The sequence below is a fragment of the Schistocerca serialis genome, chromosome 2 (assembly GCF_023864345.2).
Source record: "Schistocerca serialis cubense isolate TAMUIC-IGC-003099 chromosome 2, iqSchSeri2.2, whole genome shotgun sequence".
NCBI lineage: Eukaryota > Metazoa > Arthropoda > Insecta > Orthoptera > Acrididae > Schistocerca > Schistocerca serialis.
This window is the reverse complement of record NC_064639.1, coordinates 422,133,935-422,146,403: the sequence shown is the minus strand read 5'-3', so window position 1 is coordinate 422,146,403 and position 12,469 is coordinate 422,133,935. Positions and strand designations below refer to the sequence as shown.

Here is a 12,469-nt window from a genome sequence, read left to right as displayed (position 1 = left end):
TAAATTGTTCCCAATACCTCACCTTGGCTTTTCCCTTCTCTCGTCTGTCCACACTACTCCTCCTTTGTCCAGATCATGCACAGGCTTCTCCCAACACTCTTCCTCTCCTACCCCATGTATCTATTCTCTCTCCCTCCCTACTTTTCAATCCCTCTTTCTTCTCTCTCCTTTCGCTCTCTCTGCCTTCATCTTCACCTTTCTTTCCTTCCCTCCTCATGTTCGTGCCCCCCCCCCCTCTTCTTCTCCCTACACCTCTTTTTGTAGTACCCTCGGTACTTTTTTCATTTTGTATAGCAGCCACGAAGTCATCTGTCAAACGACCTGCCTCTTTCTCGCTACCCCTTCCTATCTCACCCCACCTCCAGTAGCTTAGGTAAATGCTTCCAATAATTGAGTATCAATAATAGTCTGACATGTTCATGGGAGTGGGCATTTGGGTATCTGTTCAGTTGTGTTTGTGAACGTGTGTACTACTGCAGGAAAACAAGATAGTAGTCAAAACTAGCGTAAATGCTGTTTTCTGTTGTTACTGTGCCTCATGAAATGATTTACAAGTCAGTTACTGGCTTATTTTACTTATTCCTCAAAATAATTTTATCTATTTTGTATTCATTAAACTCAGTGACTATTTTCAATTGAAGAATGTTTAAAATTAGTTGCAACTATAATTTAAGAAGTATTTTTTTTATATATAGTCCTTAACAGGGGGCAAGAAAGGCAATTTTATTTTATGGTCAATCCCTCTCTCCCCTTCCCATCTCCAACTGAGATGTGTGTGTGTGTGTGTGTGTGTACTTTTAAGTGGTTTTTTTTGCCAGTTTTCAGTGATTTATTTTTCATGTAAATTTTTCCCAGTATTACATTGAAAATGAAGATGTAAGTATCAGTTACACTGTATTCATAAATATCAAAGATCACATTTATTGCAATTATTGGAAAAATGAAAAATTTACATTAAACCTAAATCTAATAAAATAAAAAATAACAGCAACCAAACACTAATGATTTTTTTTTTCAAAGGAAACCTCTGTCATTGCTTTCAAGTTCTCTTCTGAGACATTATGCTGCCAATCCATCAACTCTTCATTACATTATGGAAGCAGCCTCTTTGAGTCTATATCTGAATGTGGAAGAAAACCTGTCTTGAATAGAACAACTGGCATTTGGCAATGTTAATATATTCTGCTGACATGCAAAGCTATTCTTCCACTAAATTATGAAGCAATTTGTACCCCTTCAGATTAAATAGCCAGGGAGATCAGCCATTCTAGATATACATAACAGGCTCTTTGCCATGACATCTCACCAGAGTTCACCACTATCATCTTAGGGCTGAAACAAGAACCTGGAGCTGTGAACAAGCACCTGCATGGCTCTGTGGTCATAGGAGTTGGCAGGCTAGTTTGAAGATGCAACCCTGTTAGTTTCAGTGTTTCTTTCACCTAAAGTACTAGTTTCTGTATGGTTTTTAAATCTAATGGGTTTATCACATAATACTCCTTTTCTCACAACACAGAATCTGTCTTTAGTTGGTTTTAACTTGGAATCGAGTAACAGCTTTATTCATTGACAGCACCTTTCCTGCCAATTTACCACAGCAAATTGTTCCAAAAATGACACATTTTGGAGAGCTATTTAAGGCAGTGCATAAATTAAATTACTTATTTTTATAGTACACAAATATGCTTCTGTTAGTCAATCACAGCACAGTGTGTGTGACATCATGCAGATATTTTCCTGTTGGTACAAAAGAACATGGGAAATGTTTATTTCAGTATTTACTCAATATTATTTTTATTATCTTGCAAAATGTAGTTTACAGCCTGATCTGTGGGGTACCTCATGATCTGATTGGCTGTTAGAAGCAAACAGTCACGTTTTACATGTTTGCAAAGCTAAAGTATTTATATTTGCGTACTGTGAAGACATGCAGTTTAACTGATGCACCAGATTAAATATCTCTCTAGAATATGTCATTTTGGAATGATTAGTCTTGCAAAAGGATTAAGAAATAAGGCATCAATGGACGAAACTGTTACTGGAATGGGTAGGGTAATTTTATTTGATGTCATATCTATGGAATCAGTTCTCTATGTGGGAAATGAATGCTAATTTGAACATTATATATGAATCTCAGCTTTGAGAGCTGGAGATCTAATTTCAGTACTAAATATAATGAATTACTATTATGGTACTACTAAATTGCTGCCTTCAGATCTACAATTTTAAACAGGAACCAGGAAAATTCCAAATTTTGCAACTTTTTGAAAAGACAGCCAATCTGCATTCCAAATTTTGCAATACTTTATACATGTTTGCATTAAATTTTACAAATAATAGAAGTGTTAGAAATATTTTCTGTAACTAATTTTGAAAATTATTATTTATGAAATCTGGCATATGAATTACTTAATGAAGGTGCTTCACATACTGATTTGCATCTGCAAGAACACATTTTACACAAAAGATGCATATGCTGCAAACAGTATATTACAAGTTATTTCTCTTTGCTTGAGAGTAAGATTTCTTACATCATTTCTTCTTATAATAATTCTATGATAATACTCAAAATGAATGGTACAAACATAAAGTTGGTAAGTTCTTCACTGAAATGGCATACACAATAGTGTATACACAACAGTTTATACATGATACAGAATCTTCACAAGATTGTTACAGTAGTTATTTCTAGAGTCTAGATGTCATGGCAGGTTAGGATTTGGTGATGAGGCACCATTCAACCTGAACAGGAAGATAAGTCACCATAATGATAGGATCTACGGTACAGAAAATGCAGAGCTACTCCCCATTTCCTCCTCAATTTTCATGAAAATCTGAATGGTACTTTACAAGAATGCTATATGAAGTATGCACGGAATAGTGATATGTCTGATTTTTCTCTGGTTTACTGATCACCCAGTTTATCACCCAGCAGTTTGTGCCAGTACATCCAGGATGTTGTGTTTCTTTACCCATTAACATGTATTGTTTGGAGAATAGCAGATCTCATGTCATAGAGAAGTTGACTGAGATATGTAGGGACATGTCTCAGACAAAATTAACTGTGTTCTGATTTTTGGTATTTCACACAAAGTGATCATTTGCAGTACCTGTAATATGCCGAGAAAAAACAAGTATGCTTCATGCACCAATTATGTGCACTAAATAAACAGAGATGAAATTAACAGAGACTTTCTATCACTGAATGCGAATTTGCCTTGCATATGTCATTTCAATAAAGAAAGAAACAGCTTTACTTTTGCATTTTTCTTTTTAAGAGCTATGTACTATCTATATATTTTGCCCAATTTGTAAAACAAGAGGTCCCGGTACTGTGAATTTCCAGGACTGTGGGTTGTTTCTGAGTTTAAACTTCTTAAAACATTATTGTAATGCTTTTAAAAATGCAGATATGACTATTGTACTGTAATACCACATCTCAAAATCTGAGTTTCTGATTTTTGTTGCCAGAGGTGTGTGTGTGTGTGTGTGTGTGTGTGTGTGTGTGTGTGTGTGTGTGTCTGTCTGTCTGTCTGTCTGTCTGTAGAGGGTAACCTTCTAGCTCCCATAGGGATGGAGTGGGGGTGAAAAGGTTTGGTAACACCTGATATCCATTCGGGAAGACGACGGTTCAATCCCGTCTCCAGCCATCCTGATTTAGGTTTTCTGTGATTTCCCTAAATCGTTTCAGGCAAATGCCGAGATGGTTCCTTTGAAAGGGCACGGCCGATTTCCTTCCCAATCCTTCCCTAACCCGAGCTTGCGCTCCGTCTCTAATGACCTCGCTGTCGACGGGACGTTAAACACTAACCACCACCACCAACGCCTGATATCTCAGATGCCTTGCAGGACCAGCATGTTGAGTGAATAGTATCAGAATGTGTTCCAGGTGGACAGGCACAGCTGAGCAAAGAGAAAGGGGAGGGAGAGATGGTCAACGAGAGCAGAGAGGAGGACATGAATAGGGAGGATGGGGAGGTATAGGAGGCAGATGGAGGATGGAGAGGGGTGGTGGGAAGGTGGGAAAGGAAGCTGGTGTGAGGAGGAAGGTGAAGTACCGTGGGTAAAAGAGACCGCTACTACCCCTATGGATGGGGGATGGGGTTGAGAAGGAGGACCCTTGCAAAAATATTCTAAAAGTACCTTTTGGTATTTCTTTTCTATATTTAGTTGACTTGGAATACTTTTAGTATGAAGTGCAGATTGTCTGTAATTTATGCTGCTTTGTGTGTCGCCAAGATTCCAAGAATGAGCCAATATTTTTGTCAGCATGTTTAGAGACCATAGATCATGGCACATGGCTGAGTACCAAACATAAATTTAACATCATCCTCTCTGGGGTCGCACAGTGTAAGAAAACAGCAGAGACTGAGACATATATGTGGCTTATGTTTATGTGAGTGAAACTGGGGGTAAAACCTAGTATATTACAAAAATGTATGTATGTATCTTCCACATACCATCCTAAACCACTACACAGATTTTAATCAAACTTGGTACACATATAACTGAATTGAAAGAAGCACTGTGGGGGTGGGATTTAAAACAGTGTGACACAGGAGATGGACAGAGAGAAGGGAGAGGAAGAGATGGACAGAGAGAGGGGGAGAAGAAGATGGACAGAGAGAGCATGAGGAGGAGATGGACAGAGAGAGGGGAGGAGGAGATGGGCAGAAAGGGGGGGAGGAACAAGTCGACAGAGAGAAGGGGAAGGAGGGAATGCATAGGAGTTTGCTGGAAGATAGAGAGGGGAAAGGGTAGTGGGCAGGTGGAAAAGGAAGAGGGTGTTGAGAGACAGGTGGAAGAGAAACAGGGTGTAAGGTGGAAGAGACAGAGGCAGGTGGAAGTGGAAGGGTGTGCGTAGAAGGAGGTGGAAGAGAGACAGCGTTTTCAAAATTAAAACTGTAGCTAACATTTACCATCATCATGGATTTAGTTGACTAGGAACTCTTTAAAAGTATGAACTATGAACTGCAATTTCCTTCTTATTTGTGCTGTTCATTGTTTCAATCAGGTTACAAGAATGAGTATTGCATTGAGCCAATATTTCTGTTAATATGTTTCAAGACCAAAGATCATGTCATACAGCTGAAGAGCACAGATAAATTTAACATATTCTTTGGTGTCACACGGAGTAGAACAGCAGAGATTCAGACATAAATGTGTGCAATATATGTGACATATACATACTTTGGTGAAATTTTGGGTATAAAAAGGTAGTTTATGAAGAGATTCTATTATCAGTCAAAGAAAATAGCTCAATTTTTTCATCATATGTATACAAGCTAACAGAATAAGAATCATCTCTGCATAAAAACATGGTTACAAACATGCCAAGAGTTTAAAATAGTATTCAACTAAATAAAAATTATATCCAGTCACTGCTTACTACCTCATATGGATGCAGTTGTAAGATGAGATAAGCCATTTAGGGCTAATAATTGTGGCCGTGCAGCTAGTCCTCAATTTAGCATGGAACAAGAGTGCTACTGAGGGCCATTGGCCATTTGTTGCTCCATCTCCTCCAACCAGACGAGCAGCAATTCCTTCTGCTTGGCCATGACTGCCACAAGCTGACAAGAACACAAAGACATTCATCAACTGTTTTTTATTAAAAACTTGACATTTTTAAAATTTGGTTTAGGGCACTGACAGGTGCTCGGATGCCAAGAAAATCATAAACACAACATTTCTCAAAATGAATACTGGTAATGATGTAATTTATTGTGGCGGTTATAAAAGCTAGACACGATTCCTGTAAAATATCCATGAAATTTAGGTAGTAATATCAACAATATAGGAAAAGACAGATTGCTACTTACTGTAAAGAAGACACTTTTGTCTTTTAATTGTGCCTGTCTGCAACTTAATTAGATTCTGGAGTTGGCAGCCATATGAGCGTGAGGTGTGTTTGCTTGTATGTGTGAATGGTATGTGTGTCTCTTTTACTGATGAAGGCTGTGGTCACAGGCTTTATGTAAGTGTCTTTTAGTTGTGTCTGTCTGCAGTCTGACATGTCTCCTTTAGAATAAGTAGCTATCTGATAAGAAGCTATCTGATTTTGAAGTGAAATACTGCCATTGTAAGTCCTTCTACCAATATTACTAAAAGTCATGAAGAGGAACACTGATGTTATACAACCAATATATCTACAAGTACTACAATGCCATACAAGGATGTACACAGAAAGATATAATAACTCAGAATTTTACAAAGATTTAATGGCATAATTCTGGTTGTGTAATGCAGACCATATCTGAAGAATGCATCCTCTGTTTTTCCTTCCATTATAGAATAACTCCTCAATAAGATCAACTTTTCCAGGCCCAATATTATTTTAACAGGTGTTTGCATCATTTAAAAATCTGGGACTGTCTTGCATGTCAGAACAAATGTCATTTCACTGACAACTGGTTCTGGTTGTGGCATAGATCATTGTCTTGTTCAGAATACAGTGCTTCATATTATGCTGTCTGACTTCAGTAGTCCACACCACTAATTTTACTATCTAACCTAGTAAAACATTATTCAGTGGCAGATAGAACTACTAATTTCCTTTAAGCAAGACACATCTTAAACAAAGCTATGTCTTCCTGATAATGCCATTTAAAATTATTAATGCTAACTATCAGTAAATTAAATGTTATTAATGTCATATTTGCTTAAATATTTTCCGGTGTGAGAATACTCACTAAATTCTGCACATGATATCTCCAGAATGCTGTTCGATGCACATGGCATTTGGTCATTTGTTGACTGCAAAGCAACTGTCAGTTTTGATCTGGTGTCTCTGCCTGTTAATGTATAATAACTGATGTTAGACTTGGATGTATTGTACAAGTTAGGAAGGGTCTCTGTGAATTCAGCTTTGCTATATCCAAGATTCTGACAAGCTAGATTACTCCAATCATTACTCCAATTGTCAGCACATACTGGATGCCAGACATTATCAGAGGACCTGAAAAATATGAAGACAGTGGAATTATTTGTAAGTAAGTGACATTATGTGAGGATCAGTGATATCCAAAAACCAAAAATAGCATTATTTTGTCTTTTAAGTTACTATTTAAAGCTTCACTGTCAAAGTGAAATTTGCAGATGTAAATATGTTGCTCTCTCCCTCCCTCTCTCTCTCCCTCCCTCTCTCTCTCTCTCTCCCTCCCTCCCTCCCTCACACACACACACACACACACACACACACACACACACACACACATACACACAAACAAACATCATTATCTTTTGAACACCCCAACATGGAAGTGAAGCTTCAGGACTATGAAATGATTAAAACACCCTGCTGAACTGAAACATTTTGATCTTGATAGTGTGTCAGCCACTCTTGATGTACACAGGCCATGTGAGAACAGGAATAGGGCAGCAGATGCCATCGTTTGGAGTACACAGTTCCTGCACATTATAAAGCATTGGTTTACAAACTGTCTGCTGGCATTCTGTAACATCTCAAATGTATTCTATTGAAATCTAGAGAGTTCGTGAGTTAATGCATCATATGAGGTTCCCCATGCTCCTCAAACCAACACAATACATTTCTGACCTTTAGGAGAAACGTAAAGCAGTCAACAGTACATTCCAGAGTGCCTTTCATAACAGCTGATCATTCTAGGTGAATGTTTCATGTTGCTCAGTACTGCTACAGCCAGGCCCTGCCCTCTCAAAACCCCACATTATTTTTCTGAATCCCTTGTATTCTAACTCAGTTACAAGCATGACGTAACAGGATGTGATAGTCACAGGAGCAGGCAAAAAATTTCCACTGTTCCATGGTCCAAGCACAATGTTATCATGAACACTGAAAGTGTCATTAATGATGGCACTGAGTCAAAAAGAGGACATATAAAGATTGGCCGCTGTACTGTTCCTTTTGTGAGAACATATGGTGAATAGAAGCACTTTTGCCTTCCTCAGTTTCAGTCTCTGCTATTAGCTGTGTCCGATATTGACATATTTTTCCTTGACATGGTTGAGTATGTCCAACAACTTGACCAGGGCGTCTATGCAGACAAGGAAAAAAAAAAAAAATCCCGGATTTTCCCCAGATTTCCTGGTTAAAAATAAATTTTCCCCTGGGTGAAAATACACTTTTTCCATGTTAAATGACAGTATACTTTCCCCTCGAAACTGTAAAAGTTATAAATCCTTTGAATGGCTATGGTTTTATACTCCAGTGTAGAATTTCTCAGCACTATAGAAAACGAAACTCGAGGGGGGGGGGGGGGGGGAGACATATTGTGGAAAGATCTTTGATGTGTAGCAACATGTACACTGCATATTTTCATATTACGAAAGTATAAAGGTGAATTCCACCAAACACCACATGTTACTTTCCAAAGTACTGAAATTGAGACTGCAATGCATTTTGTAAGCCAGCCACAGCTCATGTCACGTGATCTCGCCACCCAATGACAGCGCATGTTCAGAGCATAGGACACGTGATGTAGTCAGCCAAGAGGAACATCACTGTTAAGTGGTGTGACCACACAAATAGGAAAAGTTAATGGTTTAAATTAATATACACAGTGTTGCTTGAAGCAAAGTTTTGACGTATAATATTGGTCTCTAAGATTTGTGGCAACTAAGAACCACTGGCTCACCCCAAAATAATATCGCTACCCTACCGCAGTGAGAACAACTGTATCTTTACCAGATCAGTTCTCTGTAGTACGCACTCGATGCTACATGCATTGTGTATATGCTGCAAGAATAAAAGTATTCATGGTAAGTGACGGGAATGTGAGTGATTATTAATCATCATAATTACCACGCCTGCTCTCCACTGCCTATAGATTAAGAGGGTCCAAGAGAAGCTAAGCTTTCACATATAATCTTAAACTCTTTTGCGCATGTTACACTCTAAGATACATCACACAAATGTAATCTTATGGGCTTGAAATTCTTCTAAATGGCTTGTCCTCAAAGAGTTGATTTTTAAATGAGAGTCAAATGCTCTGCGATTTAAGAAATCAGTTTCAGCAGTTGTCAGAGAGCACCAGATAACAGGTGTCACTGCTCTTGCACAGCTACAATGATGTAGGAAGCCCATATGTACATATGTGTAAGACATTTAAAGATCGTACATTGTGTCAAAAAAGAAACAAGACATAGAGGATACTCCAAGAGCATCAGAATTTTGTGAACCATATTACAATGCATAATTCAGCTTATAGTGCACGTTCGCATGTCCAGATTCCCAATGAAGTAGGCCTCGACCTGACATTAAGCTTTACAGTGTAAATTTTCTTGGACTACTGTATTATCTCATGTTTGGTTCTTTATTATGGCATAATGCCATACAAGCTAGAAGATGAAAACGTGCACTTGAAATGCAGTGAGCAGTTGAAACTAGCCAAAGGTGTGGGATTAAACACTTCGTTTCAAATAAATTGACTGTCTCAGTGGAAAAGATTAATAAAAACCAAATCTCTTTAGCAAACTGACAAAAATAACTTCATTGTTCTGCAAGACGATAAGACTGTCAGAAAGGTGGAAACAAAATAAGATCTGAAACTAATATCATTTTAGCCCTCCATAATTATGTGAATGTATTTTAATTCACTTGATAGCTCTCGGCACAGAAATACGTTTTGTTTTCATTTGACGTGAGAGCAGTAAACAAAGAGGAAATGGCAAAATCACTAAACATAAATATGGGTCACGTGGAGACTACCCATCTCCCCATTACAACACAGACTGCTCTCCGCATCTGAACCGGATCTATGATATTTCCGAATCCCCTGTCCCCAATGTTTGAGATAGAACGCTTAAAATTTAAAAAATCGACTTTTAAAAAAATCTTCATATTGTAGTGCACATCATTCTGAACAGTCTGATACATAAAACACACATGTTTGAGGAAATGTAAGACATTATATTTGGACTTTAGCATGCAAAAGTGCAATGCTACACCTCTACACACAGCATTCTTCTATCGCATGTCACTGTATTTCGCACTGGGGAATTCAAACATGTATATTTTGCAAAAAAAAAAAAAAAAAAAAAAAAAAAGAGGAAGAATACAAATAGTACCCAAGACTGGTGTGATTTTTCAATCTGATTACGTCTATTTTGTCACTGTCTGCTAGATGAAATGAAATAGGCCTCTCTAATATTGCAGCAGTTGTAACACACACCAAATAAACGAGAATGACTTGGCACAAATGGTCATTTCTATAGCATGACAGAATGTAATTCATGAAGTACCAATATCAGATCGCCTATTAGGCCTACTAATAGCAAAAATCTTTATGTTAGGAGATAGTTTCACATTTCATTCATAGGCGCCAGCTTCTCAAGCATGAAATCGAAAAGTAGTAGTACAAAAGTTCTGTGTAAATTTGGAATCGTCAGTCCGCAGCTCATGGTCGTGCGGTAGCGTTCTCGCTTCCCATGCCCGGGTTCCCGGGTTCGATTCCCGGTGGGGTCAGGGATTTTCTCTGCCTCGTGATGACTGGGTGTCGTGTGATGTCCTTAGGTTAGTTAGGTTTAAGTAGTTCTAAGTTCTAGGGGATTGATGACCATAGATGTTAAGTCCCATAGTGCTCAGAGCCATTTGAGCCATTTTTTGGAATCGTCATATTTTTCCACAATTTGTGTGATGTCCTCGTTTCTTCTCCTTCCTCATTCCAACAAACGATCTTGTCATCACTAATTCTGTAACTATTCCTGCCAGTGTTAAGACTCATTCTCTGGTTAGCTTCACTAACCCTGCCACAATCACCGGTTTAGTTATCCATGTGAATTCTCTGGTTAGGCGCTATTACATGTCCATACAACGTGTTTTCTGTGCTACTCCCAGAATTGAAGTTAAGCGGCTGCTAGCTGGGGACTGTACACTAGAAAGTATAGCAATCTGGTCAAAACTTTTCTGTCAAAATTTCATTTTCTTGGATACACCGAGAAGATAATATGTAATCTTTCTTAACTGATATTCCTGTTTGTCATTTATTTGCACTCTGGTAATCTGAATCTATGGATTTCACTAGTAATTATAACAAAGCTGATCATTTGCAAACCCCATAGACCAAATAACAAACTATGATTCACTCAGAAATCAACTTGGAATATGTTCAAAAATGTTAAGAAATCAACAGTGATGCATTTCAAAATCATATGAATAATTGATAGACCAATGTGCATTGGATGCTAGATGCTTTGTGAAACAAGGATTTGTCCCTCAAGAATATGAATTTGGCCCCCCCCCCCCCTCCGCCAACCTAAAATTGCAGACACCCTGGTATGCCCCTCCGCCCCCCACCAAGGTCCCTAGATCCAGGCTTGATGCGTGTGCATGAATCTGGAAGCTTGGGTGTGCCAGTAAAATTGTTACGGGTAACATCTGTCTGCTTGCTGCTGCTGCTTATACAGCTAACAGCCACACTTCAGCAGCCAGAAGCAGTTAAGGTACTACTCATACGCGACTCAACTGCGCGTGCGCATGAGCCCGCTCGCAACTGCTCAAATGAATCTAATGTAAACAGCTGTGAAGTCACACTCATCGGAGGCAATCTGTTGTTATGAAGAATTGCATAGTCTTTCTAAAGCCTTTGACACATTTTGCTGGTGGCAGATGCTTTTATGAGAACTGTGTTTTGTTGTTGTATGTGGCGCATTTCCTTTGCAGCTGAAGTTTTATTTTTGTAATTTCTCTGGTTCACATTTTATTGCACCAGTATTATTCTGTAGTAAAGGGATACAGTAATATCCTTTGTTAGAGTATCGGTTCTTACCAGCCAAAATTACAGAAATTTACCTGAAAACTCAAACAATGAAAACTTCCCAGAATTCTAAAAAATTCCCGGGTTTTTCCCGGTTTTCTCTGGGATGAAAAAATTCCCAGGTTTTTTCCGGATCTCCAGCTTGTCCTGGGTCATATACACCCTGTTGACATTTGCTAACCAGTTCACCAATATTTGAGGTTTTAATGGATATTAATGATGGCAGAAACTGAATGACCTAGAATACTTGTTGCATCCATGACATTCGTTCACAAACATCAGGCCATCACAGTCTACCCTGATGTCAAAATTCCTGACAGATTTAAATTTTATGTAGGACCAGGACTCAAGTTTTAATATCCAAGGAAGTTTCCCAACAAAGCACACTTCACTGCACTGTGAAAGTCTCATTCTGCCCTGAAGTCATTTAAATTAATAGCATGCCTTAGTTTCTGCACGTGACTCAACCATATGATTCCTTTCATACCTTTTGCATCATTGCTACATACTCCTCACACACACATAAAAAAAACTTTTGCATCACTCTCGTTCCCAGAACTCCTGAAGACAGATGTTGACTGTGGATATTGTATCACAGATACAGTCTCTTTGACTGTTCAGAGATGTCACTAAACCCACTCAAAGAAGTAAACAGCCCTGCATGAGCAGTGCCTATTAGACCGAGGTGGTCCGACAGCCAATCAGTTCCAGTCATTCCACCAGGAAGGAGGTAC

At 38.5% G+C, this 12,469-nt stretch overlaps 1 protein-coding gene across 1 annotated transcript in view; it reads right to left on the bottom strand.

Moving 5' to 3' along the window:
• LOC126457280 (mucin-17-like) overlaps positions 1-12,469 on the bottom strand; it is an 89,338-nt gene that overhangs the window by 19,742 nt on the left and 57,127 nt on the right. The window contains exons 16-17 of the mRNA XM_050093446.1: positions 6,693-6,958; positions 5,393-5,573 (exon numbers count right to left, since the gene is read on the bottom strand). Of these exons, the coding sequence (XP_049949403.1) occupies positions 5,393-5,573; positions 6,693-6,958 (447 nt within the window). The remainder of the gene's footprint in view (positions 1-5,392; positions 5,574-6,692; positions 6,959-12,469) is intronic.